The sequence below is a fragment of the Dermacentor albipictus genome, chromosome 2 (assembly GCF_038994185.2).
Source record: "Dermacentor albipictus isolate Rhodes 1998 colony chromosome 2, USDA_Dalb.pri_finalv2, whole genome shotgun sequence".
Lineage (NCBI taxonomy): Eukaryota > Metazoa > Arthropoda > Arachnida > Ixodida > Ixodidae > Dermacentor > Dermacentor albipictus.
Window position 1 is genome coordinate 201,916,990 of NC_091822.1, and position 27,386 is coordinate 201,944,375.

The 27,386-nt window shown below is 48.1% G+C and overlaps 2 protein-coding genes across 3 annotated transcripts in view; one reads left to right on the plus strand and one right to left on the minus strand.

Moving 5' to 3' along the window:
- LOC135904562 (uncharacterized) overlaps positions 1-27,386 on the minus strand; it is an 81,819-nt gene that overhangs the window by 34,786 nt on the left and 19,647 nt on the right. For both annotated transcript variants that reach the window (XM_065435420.1, XM_065435421.1), the window contains one exon: positions 12,177-12,316. In XM_065435420.1, coding sequence (XP_065291492.1) covers positions 12,177-12,316 — 140 coding nt within the window. The remainder of the gene's footprint in view (positions 1-12,176; positions 12,317-27,386) is intronic.
- mTor (serine/threonine-protein kinase Tor) overlaps positions 1-27,386 on the plus strand; it is a 504,957-nt gene that overhangs the window by 4,533 nt on the left and 473,038 nt on the right. The gene's annotated exons all lie outside the window — the stretch shown is intronic.

Here is a 27,386-nt window from a genome sequence, read left to right on the forward strand (position 1 = left end):
GTGGGCTCGGTGGCTGTGCCACAACACGCACCAGTAACCCACTTCTATTCATCATGCAGGTTTGTGAACCAGACTACTTGTATACTAAGAGAACTAGCAATTACTTTTTGGTGCAGCTTCCGAGCCCGCAGTGCTGCTTTGATATTGTTTGTGAGTGTCTCAGTGTATTTAGATCTATTTTGTTACAGTCAGGGGAAAACTGTCCGCTGGCCAAACCACAATAATAGCCGACATGCAGGGCCTTAAAAGCCAATGCACGGCTACAAGTGCTGCACTCGTTGACTTAAGCAAGAGGTTAGCGGATCTAGAGGGCCATTAGCAGAAACTACTACCATTGCAAATCGAGATACAGACCATAAGGACAGATACTGAGCAAACAGCAAAGCTTGTTCACGCTCTGAATGCCCGCGTTGACGATGCAGAGAATCGCTCAAGGCGAAACAATCTTGTGTTTTACGGCCTTCCTGATACAGCAGCATCAGAAACGTCAGCCGCGTCTGAAGACAAAATTTTACGTCTATGCTCAGACCACCTGAACGTGCCACTTGAACCTCAAGACATAGAGCGAGCGCACCGTGTTGGTCGCCATTCTGCTAATCACCCGCGCCCACTAATTGTTAGGTTTAATCATTATAAGAAAAAAAGAAATGGTGCTCTCAAATGGGCGCAAACTTAAGGGCACTGATCTCAGCATGGGTGAGGATTTTTCCCCGGCAGTTAGAGACGCCTGCAGGAAACTTGTTTCGTTTGCGAAAGCAAAATCTGTGCCATTTTCTTTGCGCTTTAAAACTCTTTTCATTGGTTCTAAGCGCTACGTATACGATGACACATCGCAAACAGTGAAAGAAATATAGCAGTCATCGCAGCATCAAAAAACAAGCCATCCCCCTCGAACGAAAAGTATAGCGCATGTTTTCCTTTCAATAATTTATACTAACATACGAAGCTTCATTCCAAAACGAGAACACGTGTCTAACCTCGTGCTGTCGTCCAACAGCAACATTCTTGTACTCACGGAAACGTGGCTTTGTAACGAAATCTATGACTCGGAAGTGTTGGCTGATTTGCCAAACTTCAGCGTCTTTCGAAAAGATCGTGCCGGGACTAGAGGAGGAGGTGTGCTTATTGCCGTTAGTCAACAGTTATCGTGCTCTGCCATTAACATCACATCAGAATTAGAAATACTGTTTGTTCTATGCCACGCCGCCCCACAGTCCATAATTTTAGGTGTATGTTACAGGCCCCCTCGCAATAGCGCCGACTTCGCTCGTAATCTAAACAATGCACTAAATGTGGTTTGCTCTCGCTATCCTAATGCCGACCCTCTTCCTTTTGGAGACTTTAACTTACCAGACATTGATTGGCACAACACAGCACCCTCTCTGGTAAGCCAAACCGAATCGAGAGATTTTCTCGACGTTTGCCTCAACTTCAATCTGACACAACTCATATTAGAGCCAACGCGCGTCACCCAAGACACTGCAAACATATCAGATTTACTACTGGTCAACCGTCCAGACAGTTTGTCGTCCATCACCTATCTTAGAAAAACTAGTGACCACAAGGTCATCCATGGTTCTTTTCGCTTTGCTCCAGCTCTGCCGTAGAAGCGGGAGAAAACTATACACTTATACGACAAAGGAAATTATCATGCAATATGTGAACATTTACAGAATTTTCTACCTTCCTTCCAAGATACGTGTCATAACTGCAGCATTCATGGAACTTGGCTGATATTCAAACAAAAAATAAACAACTTAGCGAACCAGTTTATACCCAAAATCACCTTTCGAACACATGAGCAAAAACTATGGTTTAACAATTCGTTAAAAAGACTATAAAACAAAAAGAAACGCATGTATCGTGCCGCAAAGTGCAGGATGAACACGTGTGCATGGGAAAAATACTACACTGCTGAACGCGCATACCTATCAGCGATTCGTAAGGCGAAAGATGCGTTCTTTGGTGATGACCTTCGGAAACTTTTGATCAATAACACGAAAAAATCCTGGCAGGTGATAAACCCTCAAGAAAGGCACGGTGTAACACTTACCAATGAAGGTGGTGAAACGGTCGACGATGTAGAGTGCGCGAACGTTTTTAATGCAGCCTTTATCTCGGTATTTACAGAAGAGCCTACCACGTCCCCTTTTTCTTCGCGTACTAACGAAACAAGCGTTATGCCAACCATTACATTTTCCCCAGATGGTATCTCATCGTTAATTGACAACGTTAAACTCACATCGTCAGCCGGTGTGGATAACATTAATTCGAAACTGTTAAAGAATACTAAACACGTCACCACGGTGTTTCTTTGTATGCTATTCTCGCAGTCACTTTCAACTGGTGAAGTACCACATGACTGGAAGGTGGGGAAGGTTGTTCCCATCCACAAATCAGGTGACAGGAATTGCCCGCTTAATTATCGCCCCATTTCATTAACGAGTGTGCCCTGTAAGCTCATGGAACACGTCGTGTACACAGAAATCGTGAAATTTCTCGACTCGAACAAATACTTTCATTCTTCACAGCATGGGTTCCGCAAAGGCTTTTTCTGCGAAACACAACTGGCCATTTTCCTGCACGATATTCACACTAACTTAGATTCTAACCTCCAAACAGACGCGATATTTCTAGATTTTGCAAAAGCGTTTGACAAGGTACCACACCAACGTGTGCTATCGGATCGGATCGGAAAACATTTATTGGGCTCTAGAAAAGAGATCTTCGCGGCTTCAGACGGCGTCTTCCATCTTCTGATGGATTCTTCTGTCTGCAATCACAGGGTTGGTGTCCTAGTCCAAGGCTCCACTGAGTATGGCCAACCCGCGAGCTCGCTCTACTAGGCGCTTTTGGCCGTTCAAGCTTACGCTGGAAAGCATACTCTCCCACTGTTCCGCACTCGGGTTTTTAATTTTATAGATAGTTGGGGACTCAATATTTTGACAGGCCCATGATATGTGGTACAGATCTGGTTTCTCTCCGCACCATGGGCACTTAGCCTCATATTGTGTAGGGAAAATTTTATTCAGAAGGTTTAGATTCGGGAAAGTACCCGTCTGCAGTTGTCGCCATGCAACAGCATCCTCTCTGCTTAGATCCTTATCCGGGGGTGGGTACTTCAGTCTGACCCCTTTATAATAATTTAGTATATCTGAGTAGCCCATGGGTACTGACTCGGGTTCCTCAAGGCTGGATGTGTCGGACGCCCGGTTGGTATGCCCTCGAGCTATCCTATCCGCCTCTTGGTTCCCTGTTATGCCAGTGTGCCCTGGTACCCAGATTATGGTATGGTGAACCTTGTTTCCCGGGTCGCATGAGCAGAGTATATGGCGTGCTTTGCGCCCAATTCTGCCGTTAGTATAATTACGGCATGCTGCTTGAGAGTCTGTTATTATTGTTAGGGCCCTGCCAGATCGATATCCCTCCAGTGCTGCCAGAGCCACAGCTGCCTCTTCGGCCTCGACTACCGTGCAGTCCTGTAGTGATGCGCTGGTGATCTCCTTGAGGTCCGAATTAACCACCGACGCCACTGCTCTGCTGATGTGTCTTCCGTCTTTGACGAACGTTGCCGCGTCCGTATACCTTGTGTTGTCCTTGTTCGCCAAGGTTCTCTGCACGTACTCCACTCTTGCTTCTCTACGCGCCTTGTGCAGGTTCCGGTCCATATTCTTGGGTATCGGTGCGACTCGCAGTGTACTGCGATACTTGTCCGGAATGGCCTCGGTACGTTCGATCTCTTGGATCATGTTGCCGCCGCCATATCTTCGCAGGAGCACCCTTCCCGGGGGGGTCTGCATCAACCTACGTGCCTGAGAGCATAGTAGTGCTTCTCTTAGTTCACTGAAGGTATTGTGCAGTCCCAGGGCCAGCAGTTTCTCGGTTGATGTCCGCTGCGGCAGGTGAAGCGCAGTTTTGTACGCCTTTCGCAGTATGGCGTCCGCTTGTTCTTCTTCTTGCTTGATGCATTTGTGGTAGGGAAGGCTATACACCACTCTGCTAACCACGAGGCTCGTGACTAGCCTAAGTGTGTCGCTCTCCTTCATACCGTGTCTCTTGCTAGATACTCTGTTGATCATACGGGCTACCTGCATGGTGGCAGTCTTCAGCAGTGTCAGAGTATGATTGCACCGTTGATTGGATTGAAGCCACATCCCCAGGATCCGAATGGTGGTCTTCTCCGGAATGCGTTGTCCCGCGAGGTATACGTTGAGGCTGAGCTCATCGCTTGTAGGGACCGTTCGAGTTTGTTTGCCTCGCCACACCCTTAGGAGCTCGGACTTCTCCGTCGAGCAGGTGAGGCCCCTGGCCCTAACGTAGGTTTCTACGCAGGTGGCCGCTTTTTGCAGGCACTCTTCCTTTTCGCTGAGCGATCCCCGGTTCACCCATACCGTGATGTCGTCAGCGTAAATGGCGTGCCGTATGCCTTCAAGTTGTTCGAGTTGTCTTGCTAGCCCGATCATTGCGACGTTGAAGAGTATGGGGGAGATGACCGACCCTTGAGGAGTTCCCTTGTTTGGGGTGCGAAACTTCTCTGATCTGACTGCTCCCAGGCCGATTGTTGCTGTCCGGTTAGAGAGGAAGGCCTTGACATAGCCATGAATCCTTCTGCCACAGTTCAGGCTATCCATTCCTGTGAGTATGGCTTCGTGGCTGACATTGTCGAAGGCTCCTTTAATGTCCAGTGCCATGATGACGTGTTCGCTGTTTCGTGGGACGTTGCTGAGCACCTCCTCCTTGAGCTGGAGGAGCACGTCTTGCGTCGATAATTTAGCGCGGAATCCAAACATGCTGGGGGGGGGGGGGGTACAGCTCGTTGTCCTCCATATAATTTTGTAGCCTCATTGTAACCACCCGCTCGTACAGCTTGCCTAAGCATGACGTGAGAGAGATTGGTCTAAGATTTTCTACTTGCAGTTTTTTGCCAGGTTTTGGAATCATCACTACCTCCGAATGCTTCCACTCCTCGGGTACTGTCTCCTCCACCCAGTGCTTGTTGAGATAGTCAGTAAGTTCTACTACCAGCTCATCACTCAGGTTGCGAATCAGCGCGTTTTTTATCTTGTCTGCGCCTGCAGCCGTATTCCTAGTGGTATTTCTTATTGCTGCGTATACTTCCTCTTTGGTTATAGGCCTGTCCAGATCAGAATTTTCTTTCCCCTTGTAGCACTCCGTGTAGGCTGCTGGGTCACCGTCCTCGAAGCACTTGTGCCTTACTCTTTCCATGAGCTCATGCTCTGAGCCCTGACCCTGAAACTGGTGAACCAGCCTCTGTATGGCCTTGTTGTTCTCCGACTTGGTTTTAGTCGGGTCCAGGAGTGCTTTGAGTATGCTCCACGTTCGAGCGGTACTCAGGGTTCCGCTTAAGGAATTGCTAAATTGCTGCCAATTTGCTCTCGCCAATTGTTCCGCATACTCTTCTGTCTTTTGCGTAATTTCCGCAATCTTCAGTTTTAGCTTCCTATTAAACTTCTGTCTCTTCCACCTTTTGGTCAGGCTCTGTCTTGCCTCCCATAGCCGAAGCAGTCTAGAGTCAACCTCCGGTATTTGCTCTGTGCGGTCGATCTCCTTGGTGTACTCGCTTTGCCTTTCCTTCAGCATATTCCCCCATTCCTCGATTGACAGTATCGCGCCCAGCGGATGTCCATCACAGGCTTGTCTAAAGGCATCCCAATCCGTTATTTTTGCTGTACCTATCCGACGCTTTACGTGAGCCATTCCAATTTGCGTCTTGATGATGTAATGATCACTACCCAGGCTTTCCAGCATATTTTCCCAGACCGCCTGTCTCGCTTTTCTTACGAAGGTGAGGTCAGGGCTGGTGTCCTCCTGGACGCTGTTTCCCATCCTGGTGGGGACCTCTGGGTCCGTTAAGAGTTGGCAGTTTATGTTGTCAGCCGCCTCCTTGACTGTCGTACCCTTTTTATCGGTGGTCTTGTATCCCCAGCTAGGATCCTTGGCGTTGAAGTCTCCAACGATTACGAGCGTGTTGTTTTTAGCCAACCTGCTCACACTGTGGAAAAGGTGCGTGAATTTGCCCTTCTTCTGCTTTGGAGGACTGTATACGTTTACAATAAAAGTACTTCCCCCGTTCTTCTTTTTCGGTATGATTTCGGTAATCTCATGATCTATGTCTGTGTCAGCAATCTTGTCGTGTGCTATGGCGGCAAGGGTGTTGCTGATCATAATGGCTGTTCGACCAGTGACCTCATTTACTTGGCATGTATACCCCTGTAATTTTGGCGTGAAGCCCCAGGTTTCTTGCAGAGCAATGACGTCGGGCGGAATTAACTGCTTGTTGATGAACTGTTGTAATTGTCCTTGTTTTCTTCGGTAGCCTCTCCAATTCCACTGCCAGATTTCAAGTTTTTCGTTTTTGCCTTTTCCTTTATTGGGTCTGGCCATGATTAGTTATCTGAATACAGGCCTAATGTGGGACGTCGCTGGTCAAATTTGTCTTTGACCCCTTGTGTTCTTTCTTGTTTACGCATGTTGCGTATGTCTGTGTTTTGCATCTCTATTCGTTGCTCTATTATGCTGAATTTCTGTCTCATCTCTGCCATGAACTTGACAAAGTATTCTGGTGCTTCTGATGCCTGTTCTTGTGGATGCGATGGCCTGTGAGGGGCTCCCGATTGGAGGTCCCTAACTGCTCTCATTAGCTCTTCAATCTTCTTATCCTGCTCCTCTACCTTCTGCCTGAGGACCCTATTTTCTTTTTCTAACTGAGTCTCGTGTGTACTGATGTTATTTCGACTATTGTTACCCGAGTGCGGAACAAGCGATTTGGGAGGGCCTGCATCCCAGCTCACCTTGCCGTTGTTAATGTTGTTGTTGGGCTTCTGCTTCTTCTGGTGCCGCTGCTGCTGCGGCTGTTGCTTGCCTCCCTTGACGCCTTGGGACGACTGGGGAGCGTTGGTCCGTGAACGGCTCCGCGAACGGTTCCGTGAACGGCTCCGCGAACTCCCCCTCCCCTCCTGGCTCTGGTTCCGGGATTGGCTATGGTCGCCCTCTGAGCTGAGCCATCTCTTCCGATGCTGCTGCTGCTGCTGCTGCTGCCCGCTCCGGCTCTTTTGGCGGCTTTGCCGCCCGCCATAGGCCGGCCCGCGAAGCTCCTTGAACTGCTTCAGGCGCTCCTTGCAGTCCCTGGACCCGGTGGCATGGTCGCCTCCACATACCAGGCACTTTGGCTGGCATTGATGTCCTTCCGGCGGGTTCCGTGCTCCACACTGCCTGCAGGCCTTGGCATCCGGCGTCGGACATACGTCAGATCTGTGGCCTTGTTGTCCGCAGTTGTAGCACACTTGCCTCGTCGGTCGGTATGGGTGGCATTTGTATTCGCCTCCCCACCAGTTGACCATCCTGGGAATGAAGGGTCCGTCGAAGGTAATGAGGGCTGTCTTCGACTTCCCCAGCATTCTGGCCCCCAGTATGGTTACACCCTGGGTGCGAAGTGTCATGTTTTCCATCAATTCTTCTTCCGTGGTCCCGGCGTCTATCCCGTGGATCACGGCACGCTTGCAATCTTCAGGTGTCGCTACGTAGGTGTTGACTTGAAAGGAGCGTCCTCCGAAACTCAAGCTGGTGATTCCTCGAATTATCTTCGCGGTCTCGTCGCTTGGGGTGCTCGCTATTATGATGTTGGAGCCTAGTCGCAATCTGATGATAAAGTCCTTGCCACCTCTAATCTTGTTTCCGCAGGCCGCACCGATGGCTTTCGCTACATCGGCTCCTTGTAGTGCCTTCACCGGCAATCCATCCTTCGGTCTAATAATAATCTTCGCGTCATTTTTCGGGAGCGGTGGCGCCCTTTGCCTAGGCCGCTGCGTTGCTCTCCCTCCGATTGAGTTTGGTGCGCTCGCGCTTTCCACGCAGGCAGCTGCGTCACTCGTTGTGACGGCACTCGCCGGCGCCATCTTGCCATTGTTTGCCCCTGCCTGGGGCTCTCCGTTCTTCAAAATGGCGGCGTTCCGTAAACCGCGTTTTTGGGCCTTAATTTGGCGCTTGGTCACGAAGAGTGTCCAATCGTACTCACTCCTCGGATGATTGGTTGGGTCCGCTGCTTCATGAAGCATAAAGGCGCCTTCGTAGTCGTCGGTTTCCGCTGCCTCTGGGTCGGAGGTGGCCTCGAGGTGGTCGGCTTCCATTTCTTGAGCTTCGAGCGGATTTTCGGCGACTCCGCTCAGTGTTGATTCAGAATTCGGCAAATTCGTGTGGCGGAGACCAATTTCAGGCTGCGTCGATGCCATGGTGTCGGTCTTGCTGCCCGCAAGCGCCGTCAAAGCCCTGGACCTAGCATCAGGCCCAGCGCCTGCGCTCCGCTCGGCCACGCGAGAGGCCTGAAAAGTCCGATAAAAACCCCAAAAACGGGCCTATCGGCTTGAAACGGGTAACCAGGTGGTCGGAAACTTGAGCGGTATCAGACACAACTTTCTCTTGCGAACCTTCACCCCGACATTTTGCGATGGATTGAAGCGTTCCTAACAAACAGATCTCAGTTCGTTACAGTTAACAACCGCGCATCTAACCACCTACCAGTGACTTCCGGTGTACCGCAAGGATCTGTTCTTGGACCCCTACTCTTCTTAATATTAATGACCTACCCCTGCACGTGTCTTGCAACGTTCGTTTGTTCGCAGACGACTGCGTCATTTATCGAACAATTACTAGCACATCTAATGAAGACTTACTTCAGGAGGACATTAACTGTTTACAGCAATGGTGCGACCGGTGGTTAATGGAACTTAATCCTAAGAAATGCAACTTGATGGTATTTTCTCGTCGGCGCGACCCATTTCCTTACCAATACACAATTAATAACATTCCCTTGTGTGCTGCGCAGTCTTACAAGTACCTAGGTGTTACTATATCTAACGACTTATCCTGGCGAACACACGTCAGTAACATCATTTCATCTGCTAACAAATCGCTGGGTTTTCTCAAGCGTCATCTAAAACGCGCCCCCAAACCTGTTAAACTACTGGCCTACCAGTCATAGTCCGACCGAAATTGGAATATGCATCCGCCATATGGAATCCGCACCAAACATATCTCATTAACGCACTCGGAGCCGTTCAAAACCGTGCCACAAGGTTCATCCATTCTAATTATTCATATGACGTGAGCATATCTTACTTAAAGAAAGAATTGAATTTACTTCCCCTTTGTACGCACCGGCGCACTGGAACCCTTTTACTTTTCCATGAGTTTTATCGCAGCTCGCTTAATCAACCAGCCTATATCCTCCCCGCAGCCCGAACATCTCATCGCACACGCCACACTTTTCAAGTGGGCCGCCCTCGCATGCGCACTGTTACCTTTTCCGCCTCATTCTTTTGCCATGCCGCTACAAATTGGAACAATCTGCCCCACCAAATCTCCACCATCATTTGCCCTTCTACGTTCATGGAGAGTGTCACTGCGCACTTTTCACAATAGAAATGACTTGTGCTAATAGACTTCTATGCTCGTGCAACTTTAGTTTGTATTACTTAGTTCTATGTATTTGCACTGACGTATGTAACCCTTTAGCACATGCAGTTTTTTGTTGTTGTTTGCGTGTTCATTTATGTATTATGCAAATTATGTACTAATGTATTCCCACCCCTTATGTAATACCCCTATCCAGGGGTCTTTAAGGTAATAAAATGAAATGAAATGCAATGCATGGAACAGCCGTTTGATGTGTTCGTGGGCGTACGTTCTGTGGAGGCTTGCTCACTCTTGCAGCGCATCCGCTAACCTTCACTTCCCTGCGCTTCTCATGCGCACAAGTAAGATACGCCTGCGGAAGGGAGGATTCGTTCCTTAAGTCAAAGCAGCCGCTCCTTTCCCATCTTCCAGGATAAAGCATCGGCTGGCTGGCGCACGGTGCATGTCGAGGGCAGTAAAATGCACATATTCTGCGTAACGCTCTATCAGCCGTGTATAGTTGTACACCTGTGCAGGTGGGTATGAACATCGAACGCGTTTTGCTTAAAAGACTTCGTGCTGTCGCGAGTACTGTGAGAAACAAGCAACAGTTAAGCAACATGTGTTTTAGTATGCACAAAAGCAAGTTGTTAGTGAACACGAATGTTCTAAAACCAGAATTATGCATTCTTGCATAACGTACGTTCTACGTGCCGCAAATGCACCATGTGCTGTCAAAAGCAGGAATCGCTGACCTGCAAGGCGTTCATTGCATACAGATTCTGAAACGCATCGGCTTCGGCATGCGATGGCACGTTGGCATGATTCCGCCGAAGAGGGCAAAATTTCCCGCGGATATTCCTTCGCCCGTTGCCACTGCCGTGACGCGGTACACTGGTTGCAGCGTTGCATGCGCGTTCATTTCACGAATTTTAGTTCCTCCGGTCCCGCCTGGCCACAGCAACATCCGGGAAAGCACGGTCCACATAACACCCAGCGCAACAAAACACGAATACTAATGCAAACCTGCCCACACGGTACCTTTGCCACGGTACGATATACGGAGCAACACGTGTGAGCGCACATAGTTATAACAAAACCACCATTGGGGCTCGAAAGCATGGCCGCTACAGCAAAAGAAAGAAGAAGAAAACGGAAAACAAGCGAACCTACCACGTCACTTCCTCCACACTTTTCTCCTAGCGCGCCCAGGGGCTAGCGCCTCTCCTAAGTTTTTTTTCCTTCCTACATGACTGAGTGCTATCCTGTTCCACTCTTAAAGGCGAAGCTCAAGCGTCCTCCATCTATTAACTGCGCTTCTGAAGAACTTCAGTTTGGCCTAGTTGGTGTTTACTGCATATCATATTGACCGCAAATAAAGACGGGGACAGCGGAAGAGATATGATACCGCCCGTGTTGTTTTTGTGTTCTCTTCCGCTGTCCCAGTCTTTATTTGCGGTCAATATATGCTCTGCTGAAACGCGCGGAAAGAGTGATTAGAATAGAGCGTGTGCCTTGGTCTAGAAATCTTGGCTTTCAAATCGCGTGTAAGTTTGCACACCACCAAGTGGCGTGTGCCATCAGACCCTATTGGTGATGGACATGAGCAAGGCAGCAAGAGAAAACGGATCAGTGTACAGCGCGTGCCGGAGGTCACCCGAAAATTCTGAGCACACACGGTTGCCAATGCGGCTCAATTAAGTTCGCTGACTTGTAACGCGAGATGGAGTTCGAAACAGCGGGCGGGGTGTTCCGAACCCCCCGGTTCGTAAGAAGTCTCGGATGTACAGCGCTGCCGCTTGAAATACCAAATATACTTTCTACGCCATATGTGAAATTTTGTCGAGATGGTCATAAATGACTGATCATCATGCGTCGACTTATGAATCGTAAATTGTATATTCTCAGTTTCACTGGTATTAGTCTTGCGAGTTCTAATAGCACAATACTTTTTTCATAAAATATAATGTCCTCATGCCAAACGTCCATACTAATTATGACAAACTAAGGGCAAGATCTTCCTGTGTATCATTTTGGAACATCGTACCATTTCAATTAAGTTTATGTGCAATGCACACACTCTGTCATAGTCTTAAAACTCCCTTAGATAACTTATCAGTGTGATAATTTCTTGTTCCTGCTTATGCTTTGTATTGCTTATTCCGAATTTACCTAAACTGTAATTATTGAAGGGAAAACCAGACATCCACCTATTCGTAGCAACTGCTACAAAGGAAACCCATACGGGTTCCACGAAAGAAAAGCCTCGCAGTTGAAGAAAAATTCGTCCTGGTCCGGGACTCGAACCCGGGACCACCACCTATCCGGAGCACCTGCTCTACCATCTGAGCTAACCAGGGGGCTGGCAGATGGCAGGGCGAAGTCGAATGTGTCGACAACTAGAAGCAAAGGCAAGAGTTTCAGGTAATAGTTCTGCGGAAACCCGCAGGGTGGAGAGAAGTAATTAATAAGGGGAAAAGCAGACATCCCGGACCAGGACGAATTTTTCTTCAACTGCTAGGCTTTTCTTTCGAGAAAACCGTGTGGGTTTGCTTTGTAGCAATTGCTAGAAGGGGTCCGATTTTCCCTTTATTAATTGCTTCTCTCCACCTTGCCTGTTTTCGCAGAACTATTACCTCAAATACCTAAACTGTATACATAATGTACTACTTTTCGCTGGGAGATCCTGACCTCCGATCGCCCACTCATGCCGCACAAGTACACGACCTCGGCCAACGCGGGAACGTTTGGAGGGCGGGGCGTACCGTCTCTAGTCTCGCCGGCGTTGCAGAGGTCCTGGAAGGAGGCGGTCACCGGCCGCAGGTAGTTCATGTAGATGCTGCGTATCTCTTCCGGGCAAAACGAGGTCTCGCGCTCCAGGCAGCTCTTGGCCTCCTCCATCTCCCTGCGCACGCCGCTCTCGCTGAGGCGCTCTCTCACTTCCACTCGAGTCAAATACACGCATGCCATAACGCGCCACATTTATACACATACCCAAGCTTGGTTTCCTCCTTTTAAACAACTTTTGACGAACCTGCGCTCGTTTAAGGCAAGCATCATATCGAAACTCTATAAGTCTGCCACAAATCCATATATGCACCAATCGCGACGCTTGAATCCAAGCGACGCGATCAGTGAACGAGGCAGCACGCACAGCGGATCGCAGGCGCACGGCGCCAAGGCGATGCTTGTCGACGAGACGCGGATGCGAAGCACCACACGCAGCCAAATGAGTTTAAGGCTTTTGTATTGCCCCCTCTGTGTCACTGCGAGACACGCAGGGGATTGGCTAAGCATCGGCACGTACCCAGTGGCACGTAACTTCAGCTGAAGACCAACTGAACACCAACTGAGGGTAAACAGCGATTTCAATAGGGTGGCTGAATGGTGCAGCTAATGGCAAATGTGCGCTAATTTTGAAAACACGGTATGCACAAGAACAACGCTAAAGAAGAAGCCGCTTGGGCATGTATCATTGTGACACTCAAACACAAATATATCGGTCTCTGCATAACTAGGGATTTGTCCTGGACGAAACATCGCGATACAGTAATAGCAAATTGCCGGCGCTAGTTTTTCATCATCATCATCATTTATTTACCCTTAAAGGCCCTTGGCTGAGGGCATTACATAAGGGCGCGGGGGAGCAGTCGTTACATATACAATGGTCGGTAACAACAAAAAGCAATACAAAGTGCAGGGTTCATGTTCAACATTAACATCATCAGAAGCATCAACACTAAGATAGACACAGCGGCTCAGGAACAACTTGGAAACAAAACAAAACACGCATGCACATTCAAAAACACGGCAAAATAACTCAGCCCTTGAAATGTGCTGTTAATAAGTGCCTGAATTTATTAGGTTCTATTTCAGTAACTATGGAATCGGGTAAGTCATTCCACAATGTAATGGAGCTAGGTAAAAAAGATTTATTAAATTAGTTTGTGGAGCCATGTATGCGCTGCAAACTTAAAGAGTTGAAAAGACGGCGTGAGGTGCGAAGCGGCGGGTGTAATACAGAATTTCTTAGCTGTGGGAAGGTATAGTACAATTTGTGAAATAGGCAAGGCTGTGAAATTTTACGCCGAACAGGGAAACGCCTCTCGCACGATAGCGAACGCTTCTCGAGCAGAACGGGACAGGCTCACAAGATACAACGACATCACCAGTGCATATTTGAACGCCAGAAGGATATACCCCCCGCCGAGTCCCAAATTGAACAGGAGGCAGGCCGTCGCCTGGCGACAACTCCAGACAAACACGTTCTCTAATCCATTCCGTCTCAAACGAATCTTCCCAGATAAGCATCAGGATGACACGTGCAAATTGTGCCAGGAAGGACCAGCAACACTCAAACACATGCTGTGGGAGTGCAATGTAGTTATAGGAGGGATGGCAGTTACTCCGGAGACCCTGTCGTCGAGGTGGGCCGCCGCTCTGCGCAGCTCAGACCTCGGAATCCAGACGTGGGCAATCCAGCAAGCCCGTGAGGCGGCGTTGAGGCAGGGCCTTGACGTTCCTCCATGGGAGACCTGAGCCCGGGTCGCGTTAAACCTTGCCGGACGTACAAGAAAGTTGTATCCATCCATCCATCCATCCATCCAAGTGCTGCAGGGGTTGAAGATGAAGGGATGCCTTGATAAGAATTGTGTCGTCTGTCATACTGCGATGTGATACGACGGGCCGCGCGATTTTGGATGGCTTCAAGCTGATCGATTAGATAGTTCTGATGGGGATTCCAGATCGCCGAGGCATATTCGAGTTTCGAACGGATGAATGTTACGTAGGCGAGTTGACGGACAGAACGGGGTGAAAAAGCGAGGGATCGTCTGATAAACCCAAGCAACTTAGAAGCATCTGTGCAAAGTTTTGCATTGTGCTCAGACCATGTTAGTTTGTTGTTCACGATGATTCCAAGATACCTGTATGATTGTGGTGTATAATTTAATGAATACGGATAGCTGAGGTTATTTCGCTTTCTTGATACATGCATTAACTTACATTTGGAAATGTTCAGTTGCATAAGCTTACCTTTTTTCTTTTTAAGACGGTCTTTAAAGGCAAATGCACATCTGTACGCCCCTTGGCATATAAAACACTGACTCGCCCAGTTTCGGAACATGCTGTTATCATGTTCACTAAAACGGATATTAGGGAACTGGATATCCACAGTATGTACGGGCGTACCTCTATATCCCCAACCTCATTTCTCAGAGTGGCTTACCTTCTTGAACTAATAGAAACCGCACATATGGTTAAAAATTATTTTATCAACTAATAAACAGCCACTACAATATTGTCACGTGGTAGTGAACGTCAAGAACAGTGTAGAAAAACTGTGAGTAACGAAACTGACTTTTATTGGACGAAGTTGTGCCCAAAAAAGTGAGTTACACTCAAAGCAAAACGATAGGGGCGAACACAGTCGGCGATTGTCGGAATCTTATCCATAGAGTAATACAGCAAATGTAAAGAGTGGACACTCCCGTAGGCGCCTGCGGCCGACTTTGGCTATCAGCGCACCTAGCGGAATGGGCGAAACGCACCAACCTTCAAGATGGTCGCCGCACGCTGCCGGATCTTGGATTTCAGTTTCGTTCCTTATATTATTATTTTTTGTGACTCATAACGTTGCATAAAACGAGTGATTTCATGCAGGTGCTTGTGCCGCTGTTTGCATGTTGCGACGGCGAGCACACGAAGGTGTTTCACTTTATGTTAGTATTATTTAACCTAATATTTGCTGTTCCAAGCCGTAACTTTGCGCAACAATAATGCCAAATGTTGAGGAAGTACAACTTTATCGTTTGTGATATTGTACTTCTAGTAACTCACACCGAAAGGAGTACCGTAAATAAATGTGCCATGTTCCTTCAATATAAATAGACTTGCTGCACAGCCAAAAACACGAAAATAGCAGATAACAGTTTATTAAGAAAAGATTGTGAGAAAAGTGGCGGGCATGAAAATGGGAAGAAACTGCGAAATGCAAGTGATGGAGAATAGTCGGAAATTAATGGCGTGATGGCAATAACTTTACACAAGCAAAACACATACAAGATGTGTTGCAACTATCCAGATAAAGAAACAAAAGGGATTTAGAAAAAGGTTTTAGAAGGAAAAGATATGACGCTTTCTTTTGTATGGAGGATGAATTAAGGTAGCAAAATTATGTGAATGGTTGCGTGCCAAAACAAAATGGCTACAAAAATAATTGGCCACGCACCAACATCCTCATCTCGAATGTGTAAGCCATTGCGTCCCTCATTAAACAGCTGCAAGATTATGGCATCTCAGTCAAGCACTTTGTGTTGAGGAGGTCTTCACCTGCTGTCTTCGAAGCCTTGCAATCGTCTTCTGATACTTGAAAATTTGCCCTTGAATATACATGATATCCTTTGGCTGTAAAGTGTATTTTGAGGAAATAGTGGAGATTCCTGCAATACGTAGAATGACAGGCAGAAGGTAAGCAATATTGGAGGCTTCAAATCTATTGAATGTAGACGCTACGTTCCTTCGTTCCTTCCTTGGCCTTTAAAGCTTTAGAATGGAGATGCTACGTTCCTTCGTGTAATGCATATTTTTCTGATCTAAGGTCAAGGAAGCACTGTTATGAATGCTAAGAAACAAGAAACTTTCTACGGTAAGGACTCCATACACAATTAAAACATAAGAGCACGTATCTGCAGCCCAATGCAAAACGGGTAACACCACTTGAGCGCACATACCCTGTTACAGAGGTTGAGAGAGAGCGCATTAATGCTATAGTGCACATATTGCAGGTGTACCGCTTTAGAAATAGCTACATTTCTTCTACATTCAACGGTATCAGGGTGTAGACGAGCCGTATGAAAAAATACCTAACTGAAGATATCTATAGCGGCTCCACAGCCACCGTAGTCCTCCATAAAGCATTATGAAACATCGTCCCAGCGCACAACTTAACACGGACGAGAAGAGAAAGACAACGCAAACGCCGGACTTCAACTGAATTTTATTAATGGAAAACAGGGCTTTATGTACACAGGGGGAGGGGGGGGGGCTGCTAGTGCGCAGGACCACCCAAAAGATGCTGTATGGACAGCCCAGCTGTCCATACTTGGCGATATCCTCCATAAAGAAAGAAACAAAATCCCAATAAGGAAGGGCGTCAGACAGGGAGATACGATCTCTCTAATGCTATTCACAGCGTGTTTACAGGAGGTATTCAGAGACCTGGATTGGGAAGAATTGGGGATAGGGGTTTATGGAGAATACCATGGTAAATTGCGATTCGCTGATGATATTGCCTTGCTTAGTAACTCAGGGGACCAATTGCAATGCATGCTGACTGACCTGGACAGGCAAAGCAGAAGGGTGGGACTAAAAATTAATCTTCAGAAAACTAAAGTAATGTTTAATAGTCTTGGAAGAGAACAGCAGCTTACGACAGGTAGCGAGGCACTGGAAGTGGTAAGGTAATACAACTACTTAGGGCAGGCAGCGACCGCGGATCCGGATCATGAGACTGATATAATCAGAAGAATAAGAATGGGCTGGGGTGCCTTTGGCAGGCATTCCCAGATCAAGAACAGCAGGTTGCCATTATCCCTCAAGAGAAAAGTGTGTAACAGCTGTGTCTTACCAGCACTCACCTACGGGGCAGAAACCTGGAGGCTTACGAAACGGGTTCTACTTAAATTGAGGACGACGCTACGAGCTATGGAAAGAAGAATAGTGGGCGTAACGTTAAGGGATAAGAAGACAGCAGATTGGGCGAGGGAACAAACGCGAGTTAATGACATCTTAGTTGAAATCAATAAAAAGAAATGGGCATGAGCAGGGCATGTAATAAGGAGGGAAGATAATCGATGGTCATTAAGGGTTACGGACTGGATTCCAAGAGAAGGAAGCGTAGCAGGGTGTGGCACAAAGTTAGGTGGACAGATGAGATTAAGAAGTTTGCAGGGACAACATTTCCACAATTAGTACATGACCAGGGTAGTTGGAGAAGTATGGGAGAAGCCTTATTTGACGTTTGCGAACCGCGGCCAACCATTACTGCTGTAGAACAGAAGCTGTTGACAGGAGGTATCACCTTGTTGCGCCAACCGCACCTTGTCTAGATGTGCTAAAGACTGACCGAACTTCGCCGATGCAACCTGCCACATAACTTGAAACTTTCACCAATCATCAGGCAACAATTCACCGTACCCAAAAACTGCACACGTCTGGGACCGTCGATGGTGCAACCATCTCTTTGATTGCTTGTACTTTTCCAGCTTTCTGGTTCTGGTTGCTGGTTCTAGGTTCCGGTTTGATGCCCGTTGGAACAACACCATAGCCCAAAAACGTTACTTCGCGAACATCAAACGAACACTTAGCCCGATTGAGTGTGACGCCGGCCGCAGAGCGCTCCCTTAGAACTGCATGCAGCTGCTCATCGTGTTCGCTCTTTGATGTGCAAAAAAACCAATGTATCATCCATAAGGCACATTACCCCTGAAAGACCATTCAAGATTTCGCTTATGCGCTTCTGAAGATATTCCGGGGCGGTGCTTATCCCAAATGATAACCGGCAGAAACAGTAGCGGACGAAAGGCGTGATAAAAGTGGTGAGCAGCTGAAACACACGCCTGCCAGTTTAATTTGATGGAAACCAGAATTAGCATACAACTTCGAAAATTATGACTCTTCCGCCAATGCGCCAAAAACCGTCAACTTTCGGCAATGCGAAGCGCTCCCCCAACACACTCTTGTTATTACGTTAGGATGGATAGTTGGGCGTGTTGGTTAAGCACGATCTGAAGTGAAGGCGCGACAATAGGCGTGTGTGTGTTCCCTCTTCGTCCACCGTCGTTGTCACGCCTTCACTTCAGATCGCACTCTTGTTAAGCTGGGTTAAGTCTACGCAGATGCGCATTTCGCCTAACGGCTTGAGAACTAGCACGATACCCGCGCACCACTCGGTTGGTTCATACTTTTCTTATCTCTCCTCTTTGTTCCATCTTCAGCACTTCTGCTTTCACCGAATCCCTTAGCGTAATGGGAACACGACGAGGTGTGTATATTATGGCGAAAGGCGGAGCTTCCGGCTTCAAGCAAATGGTGCATTCGCCTGAGATCGTTGACCAGAGAACAATCGGAGGCAAATCGCATCAAACTCTTTATCCAAGAGCACATCAACAAACTTCATCATGCCCAGGGTCTCAGTGGCTGGAGGCTTCAGGAGAACAGTGTGCACCGAATCTACAACGTACAGTGTTTGTCGTGTGGCTTGCTGCTTCCAGAGCACGTGCGCCTCAAAAGTCTCCTTCAAGCGGAGGCGTTGGCTGCCTGCCCCATCAAGACTACGTGTCACGGCTGTAACCGCGAAGTAACTCTATGGAACTTGGGCGGAACAACAGAGACTTCAGCTCCGGAATCAATCTTAGCCATTAGTGATACCCTGTTTATTGTTATGTGCATAAATCTAGCCTTTGAACCACTGAAAATTAACTTTAACAAGAATTAACAAAATATATTTCTTGCTCTGAATTTAGTGCAGAAGTTCCTACCTCGTGGCTTTGGGGGCTCTTCCCGCAAACCACAGCGAACTGTCCTTTGGCTTTACAACTGTTACACCACACTGCCTGAGCAGGGTGCCTGAAACTAGGATGGTACGAGCGTCAACAAAACCAGCACTGCTGCAAGTACTGTACCACATGATAAGGAGGTTGGCCGCCAGCGCTGTTTCAAGAATAAGACTGGAATCTATCTGGAGCGACTCCAACAGCGCGGCATCTGAAAGTTCCACGAAAAATGTGTCCCGTATCAACCGTGTCCTGAATGTGGCAAAATGCAGCAATTTGCCAAAGCATGTAGAACGGTGACGAATTAGTCAACCGTGTCACCGGGCTCCTGTTGCCTACAGTGGAATCAGGTGCTTTCGTACACCACGTTCTGTGTTGCCACGAAATGAGCATAGAACTTTTTGCATACCGTGTCACGTATTTTTCATTCGTCTTCCGAGAGACCTAACGCTTGAAAAACATTTTTGGCATGTCAGCCCATGGTATACAGCAGCGTACAGACTTGGACTTCTTGTGACCTGTACTTCAGGCCTGTGGTGTATTGGTAGTCGTCAAACTCCTGAATCCATTCAGGCCACTCCGACGTCCGATAGAAATTCACCGGCGGTGTAATTGCCAATGCGGCGGCCGGACGGGTGGCTGCTGACGAGGAAGTGACAAGCCGCTGTCAGTCGAGCGCCACTACTAACGCCCCCGAGACACGCGGAAGCCGAACACTATCCCCACTCCTGACACCATGTCGGGTCGCCATGGCGAACGACTAAGACACGCCACCTGACAGGTGAAGAGCAAGGAACCCCCGTGTTTATTCTTGCCTTACTTATATGCCGGCAGCTGCTGATAAGACACGTGCATGTGCAGCGTTACCCCGGCTGCGCACAACCACGTGCGCACAAGTCGAAATGACACCAATGTGTGATAATGACGACGATGACACGTACTTCACGACATGGCAACAGCGGCAGTGACATGACATAGTTCCCTCCGGAACACCGGCTTTGTTAAAGCGAAGCTTTCTTTGCACCTTCCTGCGACTTTCCCACTGCTGCGGCTGCTGTCTTGCACGCCACGTTGGGGGGGGGGGGGTGTGTTCAAAGCGCGAATGTCTACATGGAAGGAGCGTCGCAGCGAAGAAAGGCGACGCGAGACGTGTCGCATGCGCACAATGCCTTCTGGAGCTCCCTGGGCGTCGTCACATTAGCCTTTTGGCAGCTGTGATTATCAGTGACCCTTGCAAAAAGCATTGCAGAAAGTGCAGCGCTTACCCTTCTACTAACGTGCAAGTCCAGAGGGAAGCTAGATAAGATAGAATGTTAGAGTGACAGCAACGAGAAGAGGCAGAGACTGGGGGGTAGAACGGGCGCACGCACTTGCGAAACGAGTGAATAACAGCTTTGCCACTCTTCGCTCGCAGTTCCCATAGAATGGGGCGATAGGGAAAAGAAATAAATGGGATAAATGTAAGTTCAAGGCACGGTATAGTACATTTCTGCTATTTCTGAAGGACAAACACTATGCAAATTTGTCAAGCGGCCAACTTATGCAGCGCGTGCAGAAGCAGAGCTGCATTAAACCGCACTTGTAAGGTGGCACTACGAATAACCACCAACTAAACCAGCTTTCTGCCTTAAAAGACTACACGGAAGAGGTCACATGTCGAATGACAACTTCTGTGCACGCCGCAGTAGCTTTGCGGCTATGGCATTGCTCGACGCCGCGGGTTCCATCCCGACAACGGCAGCCGCATTTCGATGGGAGCTAAGTAGAGAAACGCTAGTGCACTTAGATTTTGGTGCACGTTAAAGAACACGAGGGTGTCAAATTTTGTAGTCCTACACTACGGCGTTCCTCATTATCCCATTGTAGTTTTGCACGTGCAGCCCCGTAATTCAGTTCTGCCACGATGCGATGCGTCATGTGAGGCAATGACAATGCTTAGCCCTCCTAGAAGTTATGAACAATGGCGCACAACGCCTCAAGCAAACACGTCTCCCTGTGTTGCGTATTACGCAGAGAAGCCGAAGTGGTAGAAGCAAGGTAACGTTTAGCATCAACTCACCACTCTCGTATGGGACTAAACCTTACAGATATTAAACATTCGTCGTAAACGTCACCGCTACTTATCGCCAATCAAAGCAAACAGCACAGAAAGCTTCGCTTATACATTGATTCCCACAGTGCGTGAGTACCGCATAATTTTTTCTATAAGGGTAGATGACGGCTCGAGAAACTTCATTTACTATTGCGATAGCAGTTAAATGGACAGTCCAGGCGAATCTCCGCCGTCGCCGTGAGGATCCGTATCAAGTCTAAGTGAGATAAGACCGCGGCCGCATGTCTTATGCTGTAGGTACGAGGGAAAGCATGCGAGGGTGAGCCGAGGATGGTGTCTTGGTGCGGCGGCGCCTTCTCGCGCCCGCAAGGGAAGAAGGCGGGGAGCGTGCGCACCGACCTTTCGTGATCACAAGGAGGGAGGGCGGAGGGGGGGGGGGGGCAGAACAGCGAGTCTCCGCTTCCACTCCGGACTCAGCTGCGCATGGCGCGGCTGAACGTAGGGGGTAGTCCGTGGTGGGTTCGAAGGCTAGCCGACCCAACACAGCTGATGGCTATGTCCTTGGGCGCCTGTACTCCGTCTCATACATCAGGCGCAATGTCTTGTGGGCTAGAGAGACTTTCTGCAGTGGCTGCGTCCGCACTCAGAAATAGCTCGATGTTCCTTATCGCCATTGCGCCGAATTGCTTTATATAGGTTTTAAATAGTATTGAATGAAAAAAGGCTTTGACCCTTAGAAACAAACAGGCGTATACGGCTACTAAAGCATTCATTTAGATCAACTTGTTTTGCGTTGATTTCTTTTCTTTATCAGACAGCTTTAGAATAGCCTTTGCAACCAAACGAAAACTCATTGCGTACGTAAAGAAATAGCGTCGTCCTCACTGCGCATGCTCCGAACATTACTGGGTTTCTGTGCTTTACGTGCGTTATGATAACGTACGTTATTTTGCGATTTAACATTCGTAATGTTTATGGACGCTAAGAAATAACGTTGTCGAACATGGCGGCACCCCTGGCTCGCGCTTCAGCGTGAATTCTCATGATGGCTACGCTTTCACTCGCGTTGATCATCAGTAACTATTGTAATGAGCTTTCGCGTTCTCTAACCTCACTAGAAAGGTAAGTTATGAGCGCATAGCGCGTCCATTTTCTGAGATCGTCAGGCGATTCTGGCGCCCGTAGATCTAAGAGACGCGTCCGCATAGCAACAGCATGGTGATTGCAAATGGATCGTCTTGGCTTGGATACGTTCGGCATGAGGCACCAGACGGCACCCCATTTTATAGCGTCTTATTTACGTTTGTGTTTCCGCAAGGTAAACTAAAAGACTTGAAAGGACGCGCACCGTAACGTCCAGCAAAGATGCTTACGTTTAACGTACGTGAGGCGACAAACGCTATTCTAAAGTTGTCCATTGGCAGCCGGGGCGAGTAAACGCCGTTTGCGCACAGCGAAGTATAGACGGAATGCGCAGAGTGACACATTTTCGTCACCGAACTTCTTACGTAGTTACCACAGCGTTGCATTGATGTATGAAACGGAGTGTAGTTAGCGCTGAAGCGAGAGCAGCGCGAAGGGGAATTCGCTCGCCGCTGCTGCCGCTCTTCATCACGCCAGCGTTCTCAGAGCGAGCGTCCGCAGCCACCGAGTGAGATGTACTCATGTTTGCTTGTGTGGGCACGACACAGTGCTTGTTAATTTGGTAAGCGAGTGTGTGCAGCAGTTTACAAAGCTAAGAAATCTACTATAGTGCGTACGACTGCCTAATAATTTTCTATCGCCGTCAATGCTCAAACTTTCACGCGAAACTGCAATTTTTTACATTTTAAGAATCATTTTTTTAGGTTTGGTAGCAAACTTACGGTGCAGCATTCTATTTCCAAATGTAAAAAAATTAAGCCAGAACTAATCGCACGATGAATGTCGACGTGACCGTCTCCTAAAGAAAGAAACAAAACACTGACAGTCATCTAAGTACCCTTATACGTGATTTGAATGGGAAAGCATGATGATTTCTCTAGGTTATCACCTTCAATTGAAACTGTACCTTAATCCACTTTTATCTACTTTAATCCGCTTCAATCCATTTTGATCCACGTTAATGCATGTTATTTCACTTTAATCCACCTTAATCCATGCTGATGATTATCTTTCCTGCCAGTCGTTGTGGACAACGCCAGCTTTTCTGCCTCATGAGACATATAATGCTTTAGCATTAAAAAAATTCTGTATACCAGTATGTCGCCTGTATACTGTATTCTGTATACCAGCCCAATTATTGATCGGACTGCATGATGACTAACGATTTCTCATGGCACCCCCTGTGACGGCAACAAAAAGTCACCTAGCCTGCTTAGGCTAATCAGATTTTGCTGCATTTATTGCAGCCTAGGATTTTGCCTACGTCTCTTTGATCGTGTCTGACTTCATTAACACTTCTATCTACATAGTGCAAATACCCAATCTTCGTGGCCATTTTTGTCTTTCCATTCTTTGCATCTAATTTACCGTCTCTATTTCTCCCAGTTTTTATGACTCCGTGTTTTCTATTTTCCTTTCAACTACCCTGTACTTGGTTGCCAATTTCCTGACGTCTTCCTTTATTCCGTGTCAACGCTTTCTAGGCACAGATACCTGTGCACTTTAGTCAGCCATTTATTTTCATCCATATTCCTAAGTTTTTCCTCAAAAACAAATTTTGCTCTACGCTCCTCTGACGTCAATGGAAGCCTAAGACATGTCACCCTTCACTGTCTTGTTTGTGGTAGCGTTAAGGGGCCTGTGTCGCAGAAGATCCGGTGCACCATTGTCAGATGGGAAAAGGACTTCGCAGCCGGAGGCGCCGCGTCCCAGAGTTTACATGTACTCATCAACCCAACATCATTCGATACATTGACCCCGGTGCTCGCCCTCAACCCGGGTTAATAGGGCGGTCCTTCCCGAACAAGGAGGCTGTTGTGGTGCAGTACAACTGAGGAACTGCACTCAACACACAAACAGCCATGCCGGTCTTACAGTACGCAAGCCTGACTGACTCTCGTACTGCCTTGACGCAAAAAAGGTCAAGGCATACAACCATGGAGAGCACCAAAGCCACCCGCGGGGCAGCGCGACCACACGAGGGTGCGTCACTACCGGTTCCGGCTCTGGGTTCCACTTAGCCAAGCAAAACCCCGTAGATCGACTGGCACACACGGCCGAGTCGAGCGACCTTAGGAGCATGCATCATAACTTAATGGATAGCTTTCCATCTGACTCATCAAAAATCACGGCAGGACGAGCCCACACTTCGAGAAACTTCTCGCCCAAGTGGTGCCGCTCCCGGGTTAGACGGAACCAGACCTCCTTCCGTGCTTTCGCAAGCACTTCGTGAAGGCCCGACGCCCGACCCCCGAAAACTGCATCACAGCATGCCAACCAAACTTGGTATGAGCACTCGGCGAGAAGCAGCACAAACTGGTTGATCGCCTGATTGGGCAAAGGATGCAAAAATCGAACTGTATCATAAGGAACGCCTGGGAGATTAAAGAGACTAGCAATTCTTTGGAGAAGAGCTGCAGGAAGCAAACACTGCGTAAAGATATGGACCGAGTCTTCACGACCGCCACAAGAGGGGCACACTCCATGAGCCGGGATGGCTGTGAGGCGCCGGTAACTCAACGGCAGGCACCCTCGCGCCAGGCGGTACATGAACGTAGCTCGTCTAGCGTAGAGGAAGCCGGCCGTAGTGAGCTCCTAGTTTCGCCTGTGCATGGACAGATCGTACCTTTGGCAATGCGGGGGGAGACCTGGGGTGAGGATATCGACTCGTGCTTGGATCGGAGTTGAAACTACGTCGACGCCGGGAGGAACCTTGCGGAGGCTTACCAGAGAATTGTCAGCCGCCACATAAATGGTGGACGGGGAACCTGAGCGAGGCACACATTGGGAAAATGTGCTCTGCGAAAACAAGCGGAGTCGAGTGCTAAAAAAAAGGAAGTGAGGCTTCGAGTTATGAGCATATCCCAGTTAAGAGCGACCTGGGTCCACCTGACGTGTAGTGCAGCCACGATGCCCAGGTCGGGAATTTCGAGTCCTCCGTTATCCCTGGGCAACTTGAGCAACCGCCTAACTACACAACCAGTTGTTTCCTTCCAGAGAAAGAGAAAGAGGACCCTCTTCAAGATAAGCTTGGTTCGGGTTGGAACAGGAGACACACACGCCACATACGTCAGGAAAGAAAACAGAAGTGAGCGAAGAATTGTCGCTCGAGTAGGCAAAGGGCATGACAACGCGCTGAATTCTTGAATCCCGGTTTCAAGCTTCTCTTTAGCCTCTTGACAGTTTTCAGGAGAGAGGCCGTCTGGTTCGAACTGGAAACCTAGAATACGCAGCCGCGTTTTCACGGGGAGAACATGAACGGGCTGCGGACTGGACGGAGTGGAGCTCAAGAACACGGCTGTACTTTAGACCTATTCAACCTTGCACCGCTTGCCTCGCAGTAACTGTCTATGACCTCCAAGACGCTACAAGCTGGTGCCTCGTCCGGGGCGACTACGGACAAGTCATCCGCATAGGCAAAGAGTGCAACCGGAGGGGAACCTGGTGGGAGGAGGAACCTGCCAATTCTACTGTCACAGGGCAACCTCTGCAGAAGCGGTTCAAAAGCGAGTGCGTAGAGGGCAGGCTAGAGAGGGTCCCTCTGCCGTACACCACGTCCCACAATGAACGCCTCCGAGACGCGGTGCCGTATGAGAACAGCAGAAGTCGGTCGAGAATACAAAGCTTGGACCCATCTGCCGAAAACCCACACTAAAACCAGCCTCCTCTAGAACACGGAAAGGGTACCTATGGCTAATGATGTCGAAAGCCTTCTCCTGATCGATTGAGCAAACAATACCTGGAAGTTTCCTGGTATTTGCCCACAGAAGAAGATCCCTCACTGCTAAACCGTGAAGCTGAGTAGAGCGTCCCTGGACACAACATGCCTGGTATGGACCAAAAACAGTGTTGAGTACTGGCGTGAGTCGCATATACAGGCACTTTGTTATGAGCTTATAATCGCAGTTCAGAAGCGTGATTGGACGCCATGCTCTCGGATCAGAGCTTCTCGACTCGTCCTTACAAAGGAGAGTGATTAGCCCCTCTCGTTGGGACGTTGACAAAGTCCCTTCACTGACTGACAGAAGCTTGAGAAGTTAAGGAACGGGCAAAGAGTGATGGAACGAAGATTGCTAGGCATAACGTTAAGAGACAGAAAGAGGCGGTTTGGATCAGAGAGCAAACGATATTCTGATTGACATCAAGAGAAAAAAATGGAGCTGGGCGGCTCATGTAATGCGCCGGTTAGATAACCGTTGTACAATTAGGGTTACAGAATGGGTTCCAAGAGAAGGGAAACGCAATCGAGGACGGCAGAAGACTAGGTGGAGCGATGAAATGAGGAAATTCGCGGCTACTAGTTGGAATCAGTTGGCGTAGGACAGGGTCAATCGGAGGTCGCAGGGAGAGACCTTCGTCCTGCAGTGGACATAAAACAGGCTGATGATGATGATGATTATTATGATGATGATTATTATTATTATGATCATGATGTCAGCACCGGTAGAATGCACTGATTACACACCTTCCTTTTTAATGATAATGGTAAGCTTCCAGTCAGGAGCTGATAATGTTTGCCGTATGCGATCCAACCAATTTTTATTCTTCTATGAATTTCCTTCTCATGATCAGGGTTCCCTGTGATTAATTGACCTAGGTAAACGTACTCCTTCACTGACTCTAGAGGCTGACTGGCGATCCTGAACTCTTGCTTCCCTGCCAATTTTTTCATCATTATCTTTGTCTTCTGCATATTAATCTTCACCCTCACTCTTACACTCTCTCTGTTAAGGGCCTCAATCATTTGTTGTAACTTTTCTGCAGTGTTGCTGAATAGAACAATGTCATCGGTAAACCGAAGGCTGCTGAGATATTCGCCATCGATCCTTACTCCAAAGCCTTCTCAGTTTAATAGCTTGAATATTTCTTCCAGGCAAGCAGTGAACATCATTGGTCACCTCCTTGTCTTACCCCTTTCTTTATACGTATCTTCCTACTTGTATAGAATTAAGGTAGCCATGGAATCTCTGTAGATATTTTCTAAGGTATCTATATAAGAGATCTGTACTCCTTGATTACGTAATTCCTCTATGACTGCTGGTATCTCTACTGAATCAAACGCATTTTCGTAATCTATGAAAGCCATATAGAGAGGCTTATTGTACTCTCCGGATTTCTCGATTACCTGACACCTGACACGGACGTGATCCATTGTAGCGTATCCCTTCCTGAAGCCAGCCTGTTCGCTTGGTTGACTGAAGTCCAGTATTGCCCTTATTCTATTG